Source organism: Syzygium oleosum, unplaced genomic scaffold (genome assembly GCF_021117445.2).
Source record: "Syzygium oleosum isolate NSW1041296 unplaced genomic scaffold, Sole_v2.1 Sole_v2.52, whole genome shotgun sequence".
In the NCBI taxonomy this organism is placed as follows: domain Eukaryota; kingdom Viridiplantae; phylum Streptophyta; class Magnoliopsida; order Myrtales; family Myrtaceae; genus Syzygium; species Syzygium oleosum.
Window position 1 is genome coordinate 128 of NW_026607536.1, and position 19523 is coordinate 19650.

The 19523-nt window shown below is 42.3% G+C and overlaps 1 protein-coding gene and 1 long non-coding RNA gene across 10 annotated transcripts; both read right to left on the reverse strand.

Moving 5' to 3' along the window:
• Positions 1-2301: 2301 nt before the first annotated feature.
• LOC130136842 (uncharacterized) lies at positions 2302-4599 on the reverse strand. Of its 2 annotated transcripts, none has more exons than XR_008815562.1 (2): positions 4055-4599; positions 2302-3221 (listed from the first exon to the last, which is right to left on the reverse strand). It is a non-coding gene; the product is annotated as an uncharacterized LOC130136842 (long non-coding RNA). The 2 variants fall into 2 exon arrangements; XR_008815561.1 differs by having other exon boundaries at positions 2302-3232.
• Positions 4600-9864: 5265 nt separating this feature from the next.
• LOC115679626 (uncharacterized) lies at positions 9865-18423 on the reverse strand. Of its 8 annotated transcripts, none has more exons than XM_056307259.1 (5): positions 17860-18423; positions 17665-17755; positions 17485-17540; positions 10204-10293; positions 9865-10054 (listed from the first exon to the last, which is right to left on the reverse strand). In XM_056307259.1, the coding sequence occupies exons 1-5, from the start codon at positions 18121-18123 to the stop codon at positions 10031-10033; spliced, it is 525 nt and encodes a 174-aa protein (XP_056163234.1). In that variant the 5' UTR covers positions 18124-18423; the 3' UTR covers positions 9865-10030. The 8 variants fall into 8 exon arrangements, 6 of the variants coding, with proteins under 6 accessions (XP_056163234.1, XP_056163233.1, XP_056163232.1 ...); XM_056307258.1 differs by having other exon boundaries at positions 17485-17543; XM_056307257.1 differs by having other exon boundaries at positions 17845-18423.
• Between the last annotated feature and the right edge of the window lie 1100 nt (positions 18424-19523).

Sequence of the window (19523 nt, forward strand, 5' to 3'; positions counted from 1 at the left end):
ATTTCGGGATAGTGTAACTTAGTCGTCTGGCGCCCTTTTGGGGTGATCTTTTTTTTCACTCTTCAAATTTTTCCACGGAAAATGTCTTCAAAATCGGTAATTTATGAAAAGCGGTGCCAAATTGCCATTGCAACACCTCTTCCGTTTTTTACTCTTTTTCGAAGGTGTTAGATTTGGTTAAATTACGGGATAGTGTAACTTAGTCGTCTGGCGCCCTTTTCGGGTGATCTTTTTTTTCACTCTTCAAATTTTTCCACGGGGAAGGTTTCCAAAATCTGTAATTTAGGAAAAGCGGTGCGAAACAGTCATTGCAACACCGCTTCCGTTTTTTGCTCTTTTTCGAAGGTGTTAAATTTGGTTAAATTTCGGGATAGTGCAACTTAGTCCTCTGGCGCCCTTTTGGGGTGATCTTTTTTTTCGCTCTTCAAATTTTTCCACGGGAAATGTCTCCAATGAATCTGTAATTTACGAAAAGCGGTGCGAAAGGGTCATTGCTACACCTCTTCCGTTTTTTACTCTTTTTCGAAGGTGTTAGATTTGGTTAAATTTCGGTATAGTGTAACTTAGTTGTCTAGCGCCCTTTTTGGGTGACCCTTTTTTTCACTATTCAAATTTTTCCACGGGGAATTTCTGCAATGAATCTGTAATTTACAAAAAGAGGTGCGAAATGGTCATTACAACACCTCTTCAATTTTTTACTCTTTCTCGAAGGTGTTAAATTTTGGTTAAATTTCGGGATAGTGTAACTTAGTCGTCTGGCGCCCTTTAGGGGTGATCTTTTTTTTCACTTTTCAAATTTTTCCACGTAGAAAGTCTTCAAAATCGGTAATTTCTGAAAAGCGGTGCCAAATTGCCATTGCAACACCTCTTCCATTTTTTACTCTTTTTCGAAGGTGTTAGATTTGGTTAAATTACGGGATACTGTAACTTAGTCGTCTGGCGCCCTTTTGGGGTGATCATTTTTTTCACTCTTCAAATTTTTCCACGGGGAAGGTTTCCAAAACCTGTAATTTACGAAAAGCGGTGCGAAACAGTCATTGCAACACCTCTTCCGTTTTTTACTCTTTTTCGAAGGTGTTAAATTTGGTTAAATTTCGGGATAGTGTAACTTAGTTCTCTAGCGCCCTTTTCGGGTGATCATTTTTTTCACTCTTCAAATTTTTCCACGGGAAAAGTCTCCAATGAATCTGTAATTTACGAAAAGCGGTGCGAAAGGGTCATTGCTACACCTCTTCCGTTTTTTACTCTTTTTCGAAGGTGTTAGATTTGGTTAAATTTCGGTATTGTGTAACTTCATTGTCTAGTGCCCTTTTGGGGTGACCTTTTTTTCACTCTTCAAATTTTTCCACAGGGAATGTCTGCAATGAATCTGTAATTTACAAAAAGAGGTGCGAAATGGTCATTGCATCACCTCTTCAATTTTGTACTCTTTCTCGAAAGTGTTAAATTTTGGTTAAATTTCGGGATAGTGTAACTTAGTCGTCTGGGGCCCTTTTGGGGTGATCTTTTTTTCACTTTTCAAATTTTTCCACGGAGAATGTTTTCAAAATCGGTAATTTATGAAAAGCGGTGCCAAATTGCCATTGCAACACCTCTTCCGTTTTTTACTCTTTTTCGAAGGTGTTAGATTTGGTTAAATTATGGGATACTGTAACTTAGTCGTCTGGCGCCCGTTTAGGGTGATCTTTTTTTTCACTCTTCAAATTTTTCTTCGGGGAATGTCTCCAAAACCTGTAATTTACGAAAAGCGGTGCAAAACGGTCATTGCAACACCTCTTCCGTTTTTACTCTTTTTCGAAGGTGTTAGATTTGGTTAAATTATGGGATACTTGTAACTTAGTCGTCGGCGCCCGTTTAGGGTGATCTTTTTTCACTCTTCAAATTTTTCTTCGGGAATGTCTCCAAAACCTGTAATTTAAAAACGGTGCAAAACGGTCATTGCAACACCTCTTCCGTTTTTTACTCTTTTTCGAAGGTGTTAGATTTGGTTAAATTATGGGATACTGTAACTTAGTCGTCTGGCGCCCGTTTAGGGTGATCTTTTTTTTCACTCTTCAAATTTTTCTTCGGGGAATGTCTCCAAAACCTGTAATTTACGAAAAGGGGTGCGAAATGGTCATTGCAACACCTCTTCCGTTTTCTAATCTTTTTCGAAGGTATTAGATTTGATTAAATTTCGGGATAATGTAACTTAGTCGTCCGGCGCCCTTTTGGGGTAATCTTTTTTTTCACTCTTCAAATTTTTCCACGGGGAATGTTTCTAAAAGAAACCTCCATGACATGAACAACACAATATCAACAAAAGCCAATCTTCTACAAGCTGCACATAACTAAATTAACCTTAACCAACACCAAAAGGAGGCGCAAACAAGAATTAAAATTAATTTTTTTCGCATGTACCAACTAATGCCAAATTAAAACATCACATCTAAAGTCAAGAAGAAGAAGAAGAAGAAGAGAAACCTGCTCTTTTCATCACCAGTTTTAGGGAGGTCACCCTGCTCAAGTGCATATCTATCGAGACGTAGATGAGAGTCAAAAGCCAGAACTTTTTTGGGAGCACTATTGAAACTGTTTATCTTGTGTCCAAAGTATGTGTACTGATATTTGTCATTTTTCGAAGCCTCTGTAACTCTCCTGGCCTACAGGAGCGAAAATATCAAGATTAACGTGAGGAACTTGGCATGAATTTCTAACAAGACAAAAAGTAAGACAGTAATCGCTGAGAAACTGTACAATTCGACATTGAAAGTTACAATGCATCATGTATCTGAATGAGTGGACTATGTTTATCCCTTTAACCTTTCAAACCTTGTAATTTGCCTCAGCAGGGTAGTGTTTAGGTGCAGGGAACAGCGAGACAGGTTCCCAATGTGCATGGGTGAGATTTAAGCATGGTAGACCAAGAAGCAAGTATGATAGTTTGACAATGACTCCAAATACAAGGGTCATCTGATTCTGCTCCTTATGAAAATATGCCAATGGTTGTTCATATCAAGATAAGATGAATGCTTCACAACATTTGATAGTAGTTCCTACTGCAAATCCCAGACTCTCTCCAAATAAAAGGGCCATCTAACTTGTATATGAATGGCTTTAACGACACAAGGAGAGATTATTGTGCATCATTGCATCGGAAAGAGTCATCTCTTGAGATTATTTTTTCCTTACTTCAGTCAGAAGAGAGCTTTGTCACGGAGGCAAAATAGAGAGTTCACACCCTGCAAAAACACTAAAATAGTACCAAATTCAACTCGAGCACTTTTGCTGGAGAAAATTGGAGTTGCACTCAAAGATCACCAAATAGAAGAAGCCTGGGATATATTTAAGGATTATAGAAAGTCATATGATATTTCCAATTGTTCTCTCATCAATAGATTACTCACTGGACATTCGTACTCATCTGACCCACAATGGCTACGCAGAGCTTGTGATTTAGTTTTCAAGCACTGGAAGAGAAAATCAAACATTTTTCATGTCAAAGTTCTAGCTAAGTTGGCTCTCTCAGTAGTGAGAGTTAAAATGCCCGTTCCTGCCTCAATGATCCTCATCTTGCTACTGGAGAAGAAGTATCTACCACCCTTTGACATATTGAATTAAGTACTACTGCATATGGTTAAGACAGAGATTGGGACATATCTTGCATCCAATCTACTGTTTCAGATGTCTGATTCTTACCAGCATATAACTGTACGTGGTAGCAATCTTCGAAACAAGATGAAGTCTAACACAAGCAACTTATGGTCTATCAGGAGTACAGAGGATCATCGTAAAATTCACCAAACAATGCAGACTTATCTATCAGTTATCATAATAACACTGAAACTGTCAACTTTCTAACACTAGAGTTCAGGCAAGAACTCCCAGCACATGCAACTTTGTTTTTAGATAAAAGTGCTAGGCTTTCTACTGAAATGTTCTCCGTATTACCATAAGTCAACTTACGTGTCAAATAGACAGAATATAACTAAATTTTGCTTGGATGTATAATTTTACAGTAATGCCATACAGTAAGATCTCCTCAACTTCAAAGAAACTGATATGGCCTACTTACAGAGATCGTAATTGACTAAGTTTTCCAAGCTCCGGCGCCAGCGGCCCTTCCAAAGAATACCCAGTCAGGTCCCTGCAAGCTCGAGAAGATCGGGAAGCTAGTCTCCTACGCGCCCGAGATCACGGTCCAGGTAGAGCAGGGCAAGATCAGGAATTTGGGGGAAGATCAAGGAGCTCACCGGGAAGATCACCTTCAAGACCCCCGTCGGGCCGTTTCGGATTTTGGGGGAAAACCACGCCCGTGAAACAACGAGTCCCTAAATTAGGGCATCGAATTTTGGGGAAAAATCACACCCGCGAAACCCTCGTCTTTCTCCAGAAGACCCGGAGAGTCATTCACCGACGGAGAAGAGGGCAAAGAGATTAAGGGGAAGAGAGAGCTGAGCTCCGTCCGACGCTCGACTGGTAAGCCGCTCCTTCGTCCTTCCTCACGGTGTCCGCCTTCAAGATCGAGGAAGAAGTGAAGGAAATGAAGAGAGAAAAGACCGAAATAGTAAGATTTGGGAATAGGGATTATAATTTCTGTTTTAGCCTCTAGGGATCCCGGTTCCTAGTTCCGGTTCCGGTTCCGGTTCTACCCTGGAACCACGCTCACCCCTACCCTAAACCCTAAACCCGAAGCCCCAAGCCCAAAGGCCCAAGCCCTAAACCCTAAAGCCCCAGGCCCCAAGCCCTAAGCCCTAAAGCCCTAAGCCCTAAGCCCCAAGCACCCAAGCCCATCTCCCAAGCCCAAGCCCTAAACCCTCAACCCCCAAACCCCAAACCCTAAACCCTCAACCCTCAAACCCTAAATCTTGAACCCCTGAACCCTCACCCTGAGCTCTAGTACTCCAAACCCTAAACCCCTAAAGCCCTACCCCAAACCTTAAACCCTCAACCCTAAATCCCAAACCTTAAACCCCAAACCCCAAACCCCAAACCCTCAACCCCTAACCCCAAATCCATAAATCCTAAACCCCAAACTAGGAATAGGGACTTTGCAATGCTAATATTTTTATTAGCGCCTTTTCGATACCGCTAACTTATAAGTGTGTTATCTAAGTGACCATTCACTCTACGTTACCATTTATGATCCTATGGTATCAAAGCTGCTAAGTGATCATGCAACATATTTTTGTATGTTTTCATTGTGATCCTGAGCTAAACCTAACATATTTTGGGAAAGTGATTAACATCCAATTTATTGAAAGACGGTGCGATAAGTAAAGACACAGGTATGGAAAGCAGCTAGGTAACGATACATAAATTAAGGACCCGATACAAGTCGGGCAAAGAATATACTTGGCCTCATTATGAACCTTGAGACATGATACCTCGAAAGCTTGAATCCCTAACTATGGTGAGCTTAAATCTAAACATATGATGATGGTAAATTAATCTAAGCCTTTCTAATTGCCTGTATAGAAAGTGAATCTAAATATAATTTTATTTTATTGAACGGAGACCGAGCTAACTAGTTTATTTGAACCTAAGTCCAATAGCTAAACTAGCCTAATCAAAACTAAACTAGCCTAAAGCAAGCCAAATTAATTGTCACCTCGGACCACCACTCTTGGCCTTCGGTTTTCGGGGAGTTCATAATCACCATCCTCATTGGTCTCGAACATCCATCACATTCGACATTCACATCATGCAAACAATCAAAGTAGCCAATGAGCAGGTTTAGCAATGAACAAATAACAAAGCAGTCCGACTCAACAATCTAAACTTTTCTATACTATTCAATTAACCCCAGCCTCCTTCTAATCGAATTAAAGGTTCATTGAATAGAATTGACAATTAATAGCCCCCACTTGTGTGCACAACGCAAAAGGCTACCATCGTTAATCCCCTGATTAGCTTCTAGTCACCTTTCTAACCAACCCACCAAGGAGCATGAATCAAAATCTAACACGCATCTAATCACTCATGTCCGAAATCAAGTAAGACATGCAAAAGGCACATGAAACTTCCCAAACAAATGAGAACACTAATTACACCCAAAAGACAAGAAGTAGCATGTTCGTTACCAATTTTCTAATATTTTAATTTCGAAATTTTTTTAAATATTTCTTATCAATATTTTTATTATTATTTAAAATTTAATTAATTGATCCGAAACTAGGGGTCCGGGTCGGGTCGCTGAACACGGGCCGGGCAAGGACCGAACCCAGGTTCCCACGCTGGGCTGTGGAGCAAACCGAACTCTTGTATCGAGTTCGGTCCACCCAAGAGAAAGGCCTAAGCCTTAAAAGCCCGAAACTAGACTGATCCAAGCCCCCAAGAATCTGTCCAGCCCGGCCCGACTAAGGTCTAAGCCAACCTCCAAGTCTTTTTCCTAGCAAGCCCAGCTCAAAGCCCACTTTTTATTTCCGATTCAACTAGCCCATCTCTTCGAACAGCATGCCCGAAGCGTAATTCCCCTAGCAGCCGAGCCCGAAACCAGCTAAAAACTTCCTCTTAAAACGTCCGGCCTCACGGGGCTTGCCTTCAATCTGCCCGACCCGGCGAGTCTGGCCTCCAGTGGGCCAGCCCAGCCCCTAGTTCGGCCGACGGCTTCTCTCGCTATTCTCCATTTCCGGCAACCAATGTCAATGACCCTTAGAATCAGGTTGTCTCACCTTGGCGAACAGGGACATCCACTTCAACTCCCACCAGTGATGAAACGATGATATCCTTGTCTCGACCTCGAACGCCAGTCGACAGCCTCCACTCGATGCCTCCACAACCTCCGCCACAGCAAACCGATGACCACTCTACAAGCACAAAACAGCGAATGCACGAATTGGACGAATCCACGCAAATGCCAAGCCTAGAGAGCGAGGCGTTGTTTCCTAGTCCTCAAGCAATTAGTTACACTTTCCCAAACTTTTGCCCAATCAAACTTCTTTCCAAAGGACACATAATGGGAGAGGTGTTTTAATAGCCTTTTTTGTACAAATTTCTACTAATTTTTTTATTTTCCATGAATTTCCAACTTTATGTGGAATCAAAAAAAGCATCGCCCGAAAAAGATGTCAGAGTAATGATTTACACACTTTCCTGACCCAATTAGATTTCTTTTAATAGGAGAAATAGGGGGAGATGAGTTGTAATGACTTTTCTTGTGCACAATCTTCTAACTATTTCTTATTAGCCATGAGATTTCCGGGGGAAGAACAGCATTGGTGCCAAAACTTGTGTACGGATGCCACTTTGGTGCCAAAAGTTTCATTTGGATCACTTTAGTGCCAAATCGGAGGAAAAATGATCACTTTGGTGTCAACGGCGAGAAATTCCGGCCAAATTAATACGTGGCATTTATAATTAAATTTTTAATCTTAGTTGGATTTTTTTTTTAAAAAATTAGTCTACGTGGCATTTCCACGTATATATTTCGATTTTTTTAATACTTTTCTGAATTTTTTTCTTTTTTTTCTTCTTTTCTTTTTTTCTTTTCTTTCTTCTCCCTTTGTCACCGCCGGTGACCGGAGGCCGGCCACCGGCCGCCTGGCCTCGCCCGGACGAGGCCGCCGCCGCCCGCCACAGGCGAGGCCCGGCGGGGCGACGTCCGGCGGGGCCGCCGTGGCTGGGCGACGGCCGGCCTCGCTGGATCTCGGCGAGGAGCCCTCGCCGGGGCTCGCCCTCGCCCATGCGAGGCGAGGCCGACCTCGCCGGGCTTGCCCGCCGTCGCTCCCAGGCGAGGGTCGGCCGGGCCTCGCCTCGTGACGGGCGGCGACGGCCTCGTCCGGGCGAGCCGGCGGCCGGTGGCCGGCCTCCCGGTCACCGGCGGTGACAAAGGGAGAAGAAAGAAAAGAAAAAAAGAAAAGAAGGAAAAAAGAAAGAAAAGAAATAAAAAGGAAAAAAGAAAAAAATTATTTAAAATAAAAAATGCTGACTGTGCGTGCTCACTGTATCTCCGGCGAGCCACGTCGGCTTCAAATACTAATAAAAAATTGCCACGTCAGATTTCCGACCAATCATATCAGAGTTGGCACTTAAAAGATCGTTTTTCAAATTTTTTGGCACTAAAGTAATCCAAATGGAACTTTTGGCATCAAAGTGGCCTCCGTACACAAGTTTTGGCACCAATGCTGTTCTTACCCCTGAGATTTCCCTTGTAAAGTTATGTAGAATCAAAAAAGAAATACCCAAAAAAGATGCCAGAACAAGAAGTTACACTATCCTTAAGCGTTACCTTACCCAATTGAACTCCTTTCAATAGGAGAAATACCGAGAGAGATTTTCCAATGGCTTTTTTTTAAAAGTTTTCTAGTAATTTCTTATTTGTCATTAGATTCTCTTCGGAAAGTTATGTAGAATCAAAAAAACATCGCACGAAGGAAATGACAAAACAATAAGTTACACTACCTTGAAGTTTTGCCCAATCTATATTCTTTCAAAAGGAGAAAAAACGGGAGAGGTGTTCTAACAGCTTCTTTCACATAATTTTCTAGGATTTTCTTATTTGCAATGAGACTTCCCTTGGAAATTTATGCGGAAGCAAAAAGATTGCCCGAAAAAGATGTGAGAGCAATGAGTTACACTATCTCTGATTTGCATTAGATTGTTCTGCTGAATATATAAAAATAGTACATGTGACTTTAAACTTTTTAAAGAGCATCTTCATTGACTTAGAGAAAGAGAGAGAAAGACCGACCATGGTCTCTTTTCCTATTATGTTGAGTTTTTAGCTTACATCGATACGACAAAAGCAATAATTGTAGCTGCGCATCATTTAATTATAACGCAAGGAAATTTATGGACACGTATAGGAAAATTCTGGACGGGTCTCGTTCAATCTTAGCCGTTAGATTAAGAGAAAATAAATATTGACCGTAAGAGGAATTTTTAAAGTAGTAATTTACGAAAATATAAGGGAAATTACTGGCCATAAAATGGTCAATGTTACTATTGAACTATAAAATGATGACCCTTAAATTTGCGAACAGCAAAAAAGTGTTGTGATCATCGGGGTAAGTTACTAAGAATAAAGATACTGTCGAAGTTACGAACTCTAGAAAATTCAACTTTACAAGGTTCAAGGAAAATTATTATATTTGTATAATGATTACTGATTTGTCATTCACAATGGCTCATAGGAAAATTACAATTATTGAGGAAAACTATTTCGTATTGGTAGCGTCACCTATCACAATTATGATATTTTACTATGTCATCTTTCAAATTATGAACTCTATAGTCAAATTACATAAATTACTAACAATAAGTTAGAAACTACGCAAATATTGATGAATTACGAAAGTAAAACTTTATATGACCAACCTTACAATGAATTCAAGAAATTACAACAAATTTCAGGGAATGACTTTCTTGGTAATCTTCTCAAAGAGTGTGTCACGACTTATCTATAAATGCTTAAAAAAAAATTTGGCGAAGTGGTTAGAGATGCATTGTCCACGACCGTCAACATAGACTTTCAAAATAGCAAACAAATATTGACAAAAATGCGACATCTCTCTCGTTTGGTAGAGTTTCCTCTCTCTCATGGGTAGAGCTTTTTCTTCTATCCCTTCCATGGTGATAGTGATATCAAAACCCTAAAACCCCTTTTGATTTCTAGCTTGTTTCCTCCCTAATGGACAATCACCTCATTTCAATCTCAGCTGTCGAGAGTTTTCTGCATCTCAAGCCTTCAATTTCTTCAATCCACCTTTCGCCCAAACCCTAAAAATTTCACCAAACCCATTTTAGCCTTTCTACCTACACCAGTTATCCCTTACCCAATACCCTGGCCCGAACAGTGTTGTGCACCTACAAAAACCCTACTCTTTAACAGAAACTCCCGGTAGTTTTTTCCTTCTTGGCTCTTTGCTGTTTTGTCCAAAACGACTATTTCTTCTTCCAGTTTCAGAGCTCCCTTCAATCTATTTTAACCTTAAATATTCTAAAACCTCTGAAACTCAATCAAGTGGAAGCTGGCTCTTCTACCATATGTGGGCTCTCAGGTGAGTATGCTACAGTAGACTGCCGTGAGTCTCTTTCCCAGTTTCGCACCCTAGTCAAGCTCCCTGTAGTGTCCCTGCAACACTGTAAGATGGAAGGTGAGACTGAGAATGACTTACGCCTAGCTGCTTTGTGTAAAAGTTTGGGTCACTTGTGGTCGAAGGATGATGTAGTGAATTTGAGACGGGAAATTCCTTTTGAAAATCGAGTGGAGTGCAGCCTTACTTTGTATGGTAAACTTTTTTCGAAGCCCAATGTAAATTTCCAAGCCTTCCTTAACACAATGAAGAAGGCGTGGAAAACCGAATTAGTGGTCTGCAACCAAAAAGAACCGGGTTTCTTTTCATTTGTCTTCGAATCTGAAAGTGACAAAGAAAAGGTGATACAATCAAGTCCTTGGTCTTTTGCTAGCAATTTACTTGTTCTTAAACAATGTGAGCCGAATATCCCCGACCATTGTTATGATTTTACACAGTATGCGTTCTGGGTTCAAATATTAGGAATCCCACCTTGATGGATCCTGGAGGATGTTTATTATGACTTGGCTGAGAAGGTGGAAAAGGTGTTGGAAATACAGTTAGAATCTAAAGGAAATGGACCCTATAAAATGGGAAAGGTGAAGGTTGAAGTGGATTTGTTAGCTCCCCTGAAATCTGGAACTATAGCGAATCCAAGGGAAAAAAAGTTATGGGTGGAATTTAAGTACGAACGCCTTCCACATTTCTGCTATTCATGCGGGAGACTTGGCCATTATGCATGTGACATCCCCGATTTTGGACCTAGGAAGCCGAGGGCTAGTAATAAATGAATGAGCGGGGAACTCAAGTCGAGGGTCGGTAATGGAATGGACAGCATGATCGGAACGAGTGTACTGAGGGTTGGTCATGGTTCGATCGAAAGATTGTCCATGAATTGGCCTAGGGATCGACAGTGGAATGACTCCCTGACTACGCAAATGATTAGAGTAATATGACTGTGGAGTGACCCATCGACCATAAGGGCCGTTAGTGGAACGGTCCGGGATAACTGTGGATCAGTCCGGTGTCGGCATGTGTCGGTCGCGGGTGATACCGCACGGCCATGCATTAGTCCCGGATGACCATGAGTTAATTCCGGGGTACTGGATTCCACGAGGCTACATGACAACCGAGGGTCGACCGTGGGTCGTTGATACTCGAACGTGGCTCGGTCACGAATCGACCACGGATCGTTGCGTTGAGTTGGGTAGGCCATGGACGAGACATGTGCCAGGCCATGTGCCTAGTGGCTTAGTCGCGGCCCGGGCAAAATTGCCAGTCTCGCCAGCCAAGGCCATGTGCTCGGTCATGACCAACCATCGTGCCCGTCAGTTAGGCCACGGACCGGTTACGTGCCCGGTCGTGTGCCGGCCATTGTGCCCGACCCTTGCGCCAGGCATTGTGCCCATAAGATCCAGTTTCGATCTCGTCCCGTGCCCAAGAAATATGGCCATGAGCCGTGCATCGTGTCATTCACGGGCCGTTGCGCGTGTTTGGCCGTGAACCGATCCCTCGCTCATGTGACCAGGCGTGGTGCTCGGCACGTTGCCCATGCGGCCGGCAAGGCGCTCGGCACGTCGCCCGTGCAGCCAGGCAAGGCGATCGGCACGTCGCCCGTGCAGCCCGGCGTAGCGCTCGTGCGGCCCGGCCATAGCGCGGCCATGTGCCCGTGTGGCCCAGATGCGTGCCCGTGTGGCCCGATACTGCGCCCGGCCACGCGCCCGGTCAGGCCCGGCCATGCGCCCAGCAACCCAATTTGCTTGGACTTGTTCCATTTTGCTTGGGACTTGGTTTGGTTGTGTTAGATGATTTTTGGGGATATTCTCACATCAAACCTCGGGTTGAACGGGCCTATTAAGTGTGGACAACCCTTAGAAAATTTGAGAATAGTATGATGCGGGGTTGCGATTATAGTGCCGTTTAGCCGGTTTCGTGTAAACCGATTGGCCCGAGAATATTTTTGTGTGAAACCAGCAACTTAAGAGGCTCCCACGGTTCAGATTTGCTGAGGAGAAAGAGACAGAATTTGTTGACTTGGTCAAAGGTTTCATTAATGCCATTTAAGCCTTCATTATTGGACCCCATGAGGTGTCCCTCTTCATTTAAAGCCTTTGGGCTGAGGTGTGCCATGCATTTAAGGCACTTTGATGACTCAATGGCCATCAATAATGGAGCACAAGGCAAGGCCAATAATCGGCCAAGCCAAGGAAGAACCGAGAAGGCCATTCGGCCAAGGGGGAAAGAGAGAGAGAGAGAGAAGCCGAGAGGGAGAGAGAGAGAGAGAGATTGGGCCAATAATGCTTGGATAAGCTTGGCTTCTTCATCATTATTTTTTGCCTTAGTTCATAAATTTCATTTAATGCATGTCATGATGATTTTTGACTTAGAGGCCCCTCTATTATTGCCTTATTCTAGGATGTTCTAAGGCCTCTATAAATGCATGGAACCCCCCCCCTCCTTCTTTCTCACGCCAACATCACCATCACCTTCTCCTCTCTTTGTTTCTTATTTATCTCACTTCTTGACCCGAGAAGCCTCACGCCCAAGGAGTCCCGAACCGGCCCGTGTTTCTCCTCGTTTCCGCCCAAGAGCCCACGGTTTGGCCTTTGTGTTCCTAGTATTGGTCAGCCAAGCAAGGAGAAAGCAAGGAGAAAGCCCGAAAATCACCCGAGCTCACCCGTCTCTAACATGATCTCTAGTTCTTGTTAGTCGTTAAGTAAGTGAATTCCCTAATATCGGGAAAGGAAGTTGCGATACGTTGTAACATGGGTTGCTTGGCCCGTTTCTTGGTTTCATGGTTGATTATAGTTCGTTCTTTCTCGACAAATGATGCTCACGTGTGATGCTTATGTTTGATGTTTGTTTTGTTGGTTTCGTAGCACGAACTTTGCTATTTGAATTGCCATCGATACCGGTACGGTAAGAGTCGACTTGTGTGAACGGCGATTGTCTCGTCCTCGCTTGATATTAGAGTTTTCACTTATTGAGTCCTTTGACTCACTCCCGTTGTTTTTCCCTTTTTCAGGTCCGTAGATGGAGACTCCCCCGACCCGGTTTGGAAACCCCGTTGAGATGAGAGCGGAGTTACTTACCGTTGTTGATGCCCGAGAGAACCGCGCGCACCGTCGTATTACTACGTATGTTATGGTGGATGAGGGCCGCACAGAACTAGTCCCCCACCCGTACGTGGCCTGGTATCGGCTAGCAAATGGCGACTGGATTGGACCCCTTCGTGGATTCGAGGGGCCATTCGGTGGCGCGGGTGGGCCAGCTCCGGGGCAAGCCGCGGGCGGGGTGTAGTTCGGCCACCGGACGGGGGAACGGGAGCGAGGAGATGGAGGAGCGTGGAGCGAGAAGCTAAGGAGTAACCGTAATGGGCATAGGCAACCAAGCCAAGTTTTGTTTGTTCGATAGTGGCTTGTGTCGGAACCGCCCTTGGAATAGGCATGTAAAATATATGCGTGGCTTGTAAGGGCCCGTAAAGAAGGGCTCGACAAAAATAAGCACGTATCATGTAAATACAACGTGCGTTGTTTGCTTATCTCACTCCCGTTTGTCTCGTTTATTGTTTATTTGCTTCCACGTGCGCATTTGATTGTTTAAAATAAACGGGACGAACTAATACATTTCCGCGAGTCACGGGTCATGTTCGGTCATTAAGCATCAATCGTGATTCTGAGTCGGGACGTGACAATGCATCATACTGTGAAGAAATTCCTTACGAGTAAACAAGGTGGACTGAAAATAGAACAGGGAAATATGGCCCTTGGCTCAAAGCAGAAGTGCGTGATCGCAGCCCTCACTGGGAAGCTTTTTATGGAAAGGTAATCCCCAACTATGAGGAAGAAGAGTATGTCCCTGAAACACCAATTCCATCGGCCGAAATGGACATAGTAGCGAGGGGGAAATAGAGCAGTTTGCAGCCCCTGTTCGCAACAAAAAAAAGAGCAGAAAGTCCCTCGCTTCAGGGAGCTTATGAAGAATCAGCAGCTATTTCAGAAAAGAAGGAAGGCAATAGAAAACAATTAATGGCTTTAGAACCACTTAACTCTTTAATATCAAAAGTTTCGGCTTTCAACAGCAAGAAAGGACAGAACAATCAAAGGATAAAAAAATAGAAGAGGCTAGAAGGCTCTAGCTCTTCAATATTAAAAGACATAGAGCTTTTGGAAACCCCTATCCAGGTGGTGCAAGAAGGGAAAGAATGGGCTTTGGTGGCTAGCCCTAATAAGCCACCAGAGACAATATGAGGATTATGAGCTGGAACTGTCAGGGGCTGGGCAATCCCTTGACGTTCCAAGAGCTTAGAGCCTTAGTGGCTCTTGAAAGGCCCAACCTGGTTTTCTTAATGGAAACAAAAAATAAGGAGTAGCTGGTGGACCGGGTTAGACGGCGTCTCAAGTTCCCAAACTCGTTTTTAGAACAACCGGAAGGTATTGCGGGGGAATTAGCTATAATGTGGAGTGAAGATGTTGCTTTAAAAGTAGTGCTTAGTTCCAAAAATCTTATTGATGTGGAATGCAAAGATCCAACCAGTGGTAGTCAAATGAGGATAACTTTTCTTCATGCTCCTACGAATTTTAGAGAGAGACTTCTTCTGTGGCAACAAGTACGATGCACCCAGGTAAACATTCAACTCCCCTGGATTTGTATGGGTGATTTTAACGAAATCTTGTACAATTGGGAGAAGGTTGGTAGGAGAGAGGCAGAACACCACAGAATATGTGCTTTCCGTGAATTTTTAAATGATTGTTCGCTAATGGACATAGAGAGCAAGGGATGCGCATACACGTGGGCCAACAATAGAGGAGGAGAGGACCTAGTCAAAGAGAGACTGGACAGAGTTTTATGCACAATGGAGTGGAGGATTGCTTTCCCCAATGCAGAGGTTTTAGCTCTACCAGCGGTAGGATCGGATCACAGCCCACTTCTGCTATCTCTACACCCACCATACAACAAAAGGAAGAAAGAATTTAAGTTTGAATCGTTTTGGTTAGATGATGAAGAATATGGAGAAATAATCAGAAGAACATGGCAGGAAAACTCGTTGAATCACAGAAGCTTCTTAGAAAAAGTCCAAGATACATCCAGGGAATTAGCTTTATGGAGTAAAGGAAAATTCTCCAATGCATCACACCAAATCAGGGGGCTAAAAAGGAAGCTAACGGAGATAACCAATAGAGCATCCGGAACTTCTTGGAAGGAGGAGACCCAAGATATTGTGGATCAGATTGAAAAGCTGTGGAGACAAGAAGAGATGTATTGGGGGCTGAGATCTCGGATTAATTGGCTCCAATGGGGTGACAGGAACACAAAGTATTTTCACGCCACGACGGTGCAAAGAAGACAGAGAAATAGGATTACGATGATGAAAATTGATGAAGACAACTGGAGTAGAGATCCCAATGATCTCAAACAACATATAAGGAACTTCTATCGATCTCTCTATGAGTTGGTAGGTCCGAGGAATTTTCAGCCTGTTCTAGACCAATGCCCCAGATTGGTTAGTGACGAGATAAATGATAGTTTGATGGCAACCCTAACCTTAGAGGAAGTAAAAGATGTTGTCTTTCAGTTGGGTGCATTAAAATCCCCTGGATCTGATGGACTAAATGGCCAATTCTTTCACCATTATTGGGAGGATATCAAGATGGACTTGTTCCACTTAGTTCAGAATTTCTTTGAATCAGGTACTCTCGACCTTCTCCTAAACAAGACGCATATTTCACTTATCCCAAAGATTAAAAATCCAGAATGCATCAGCCAGTTTAGACCTATAAGCCTTTGTAACTTTAGCTACAAGATCATATCTAAGGTGTTGGCTAACAGGCTGAAACTGTGGCTTCCTGAGTTAATAGCAACAGAACAAAGTGCCTTTGTCAAAGGACGGCAGATACAAGATAACATTCTAATTGTTTAGGAAGTGTTACACCAATTAAGGATAAAGAAAAGAAAGAAGAATTTTCAGGCTATCCTCAAATTGGACATGCAGAAGGCTTATGATAGAGTAGAATGGGACTTCTTGAGAGCGAGCATGTTAAAGATGGGTTTCTGCGAGCGATGGGTTGAGTTAATCATGCAATGTTTTCAACTGTTTCATTTAGTGTGAAAGTTAATGGGGAACCAACGCAATTTTTTCTACCTTCACGCGGAATTAGACAAGGAGACCCACTATCCCCATATCTATTCATTCTAATGGCAAATATTCTCTCTTGGATGATGCACAAAGCCATTGAGGATGGGGATCTCAAAGGAATCACACTCAACAGGTATTGCCCTACATTGTCACATCTATTGTTCGCTGATGATGCTATATTTTTTCTGGATGGGACAGTCAGAGAATGCCAAAATCTGGCAACTATGTTTAATCAGTACCGCTTTGCAACGGGCCAAGTCATTAACCTGAATAAATCGAGAGTTTATTTCAGCAGTAGATGCCCACCGATCCTCAAAAGGAATATGGCACATGAGCTAAGAGCTCCGACCATAGAAAAAACAGGGAAATACCTCGGCATTCCATCCGAATGGGGTAAATCGAAGAAGGAAATGTTTGCTTGGATTTTAGCAGGAGTGAATATGAAGTTAGAGGGATGGAAAGAAAAGACTCTGTAAAAAGCAGGTAAAGAAATCTTGATAAAAAGCGTGGTGCAAGCTGTACCTCAATATGCTATGTCAATCTTTAAAATTCCTAACTCTATCTACAATGCCATTGAAAAAAGAATTGCGTCGTTCTGGTGGAAACAAAATGCCTCAATGAGGGGAATGCACTAGAAGAAATGGGAAGTGCTGAAATCCAGAAAAGATGAAGGGGGTCTCGATTTTAAAGATTTACAAATTTTCAACAAAGCTATGTTAGGCAAGCAGGCATGGAGACTATCTCAAACCCCTTCAGCATTATGGAGAAAAATCTTAAAAGGTATCTATTTTCCTGATGGCGATTTTTGGAAGGCCTGAAAAGGGAATCGCCCGTCCTGGGGTTGGCAAAGCATTATAATGGGAAGAGAAGCCATAGAATTGGAGGTGAAATGGATGGTAGGCGATGGTAAGTCTATTAAAATTTGTGAGGACAAGTGGCTCATTGTCGGTACGATTGGGGGTCCAGTGAACAAGGATGATCTAGTAATGGTGGCAGAATTAATCAATGAAGAAACGAAGGGATGGAATGAATCCAAAATCAAAAATCTCTTTGATGATAGTATTGCTAATGAAATCCTATCTATCTCCATTGGTCCCAGCCTAAAGGAAGATAAATTATTCTGGACAAGGAACAAAACAGGTGCCTACACAGTAAAGAGTGGCTACAACAAGGTGTGTTCCATGATCACAAAATCAGACATAAACAGGACAACAACATCATTTCAGCCTCCCATAAGATTATGGACAAAAATATGGAATCTGTCGATCCCCCCCAAACTGAGAATTTTTCTATGGAGTTTATGTCAAGACGCCATACCAACGAGAGAAAATCTCTTCAAGAGGAAAGTATTACCTGACCCGTTGTGCCCCCTCTGTGCAAGTCATCCAGAGACAACCGAACATCTCTTCCTGCTATGCGAATGGACGGAAAATATTTGGTCAGATCCGAGAATCAGCCTCAATGTAAGCACCCTCAACATCACTAGAATAGACAAATGGCTTCTGGATTTTTTCGAAGCAAAGAGGGACTCACCCAAAGAAGAATTGTTAGCAACAGTGCTATGGCTGATATGGAAAAATCGTAATGACAGCATCTTCAGAGCTCGGCCCACAGAAACCCTCTCCTTAATCGACGCAGCTCAGGCACAAGTAAGAAGTTTTAGCCGCTGGAACCCGAAGAAGATAAAAAAAACACCCAGCAAATCAAGAGTACCTGTCTACTGGATACCTCCGATTGGAAGCTCCATGAAGTTAAACATGGACTGCTCGTGGGTGGATAGCGACAAACCGAGTTCAATTGCAGGAATCTTACGCAACTCAAAGGGGATGGTCGTCGATGGCTTCGCAAAGGATGTCCGAGCTTCAACTCCTCTGCAAGCCGAAGCCCTAGCTTTAGTGCAAGGACTTTTGTTTCTAAAACAGCGAACAGAAACGCACGTGGGTGAAGGACAAGTACAGAAAGTGCAGTGGGAGTGTGAGAGCGACAGTTCATCCTTAGTGGAGATGGTGTTGGGCCGAGAAGAGCCCCCTTGGGCCTTGCGAAATATCTTAATTGAATGCAATGATCTTTTAGCTCAACAAGCTTCAGCGAAATTAAGCCATTGTCCTAAGGAGGCCAACCAAGCAACAGACTAGATAGCTAAAGCCCATCGTACAAGAACTCTTCCTCCAAATTGGGTGTCTTCACCCCCCCAGCTCCTTCGGGATATTTTGTTTTCGGAGACTTGTTCATTTTCATCATGTAGACCTCTTTTTTATGAATGAATGAAAGTACCTCTTAAGACCAAAAAAAAAAAAAAGAAAGACATGAAAAAAAAAATTAACAAGAAAAATTGTGTGTTGCTTATTTAAAAAATGAATGAATATTTACATGATGAATTATCAGAGATAATTTATTTCATAAACACAATAAAGGGCATACAGGGAAGAGAAAAAAATAGAGAAATTGTCCAAAAGTCCTAAACCTATTATTCGACAGTCTATTCAATTCTAAACATTTCAATTTGGCTAATTTAGTCTTAAACATTTTGACGATTTTTCAATGTAGTTCATCCGGTCAATTTTTGCAAGAAATAGCTAACGTGACGGTTTTGTCAACGTAGGCCATCCTACATGACATGATGGACTCTGACGTGGATAATTTTTATAATTTATTTACATTTTCTATTTTTTTTCCTTTTCTTTTTTTCCTATTTCCCTTTGCTTCTAATGCTTTTATGTTGATGTCGATACTGATAATACAATAGACTAATTATAATTTCTAGCTTATAAGAAGTTGCTTCTATCCTCAATGCCCCACACAGTACTGGTGTTTAGGCGAAATTTTGCCACTATAATATTAGATCTTTAATTACGTAGAAAAGCAATTGATGACCACGTGTTGCGTGTATGTCAAGAAATTGACATTTGAATAAATAGAACCACATGAATCACTATAGAGTGAAAGAACTTATCGACACTATATAAAAAAGTTCATTCATTTATATACAGAAAGAGAAAATATTTGTTTTTGGTCGATAAAAGAGGATATTTCTGGAATGGAATTTTTCTTGGATAGGAATGATTCAAATTTCGCATAGGAGAGAATTAACATTTTTGACCATGGATTAAACATTTTTTACAAAAATTCATTGAGGATGTTCGGGGGGAAACAAGAAAATTGAGATCCATTGCTACAGAAGTGTAGATAATCAATGAAGTGATAAAATTGAGATCCATTGATATAGAAGTGTAGATAATCAATGAAGTGATAAATTGAGTTAGGTAAAGCCGCTTACTTTTCTTATTAAGTTTTGGCGGCCAAGAATATGACAAGGTAAATAGGGGTAGTTGGGTTAACAAAAGAAGGCAAATTGCATATGGAGGAGAGACGCGGAGGTACAAAATTTTGTC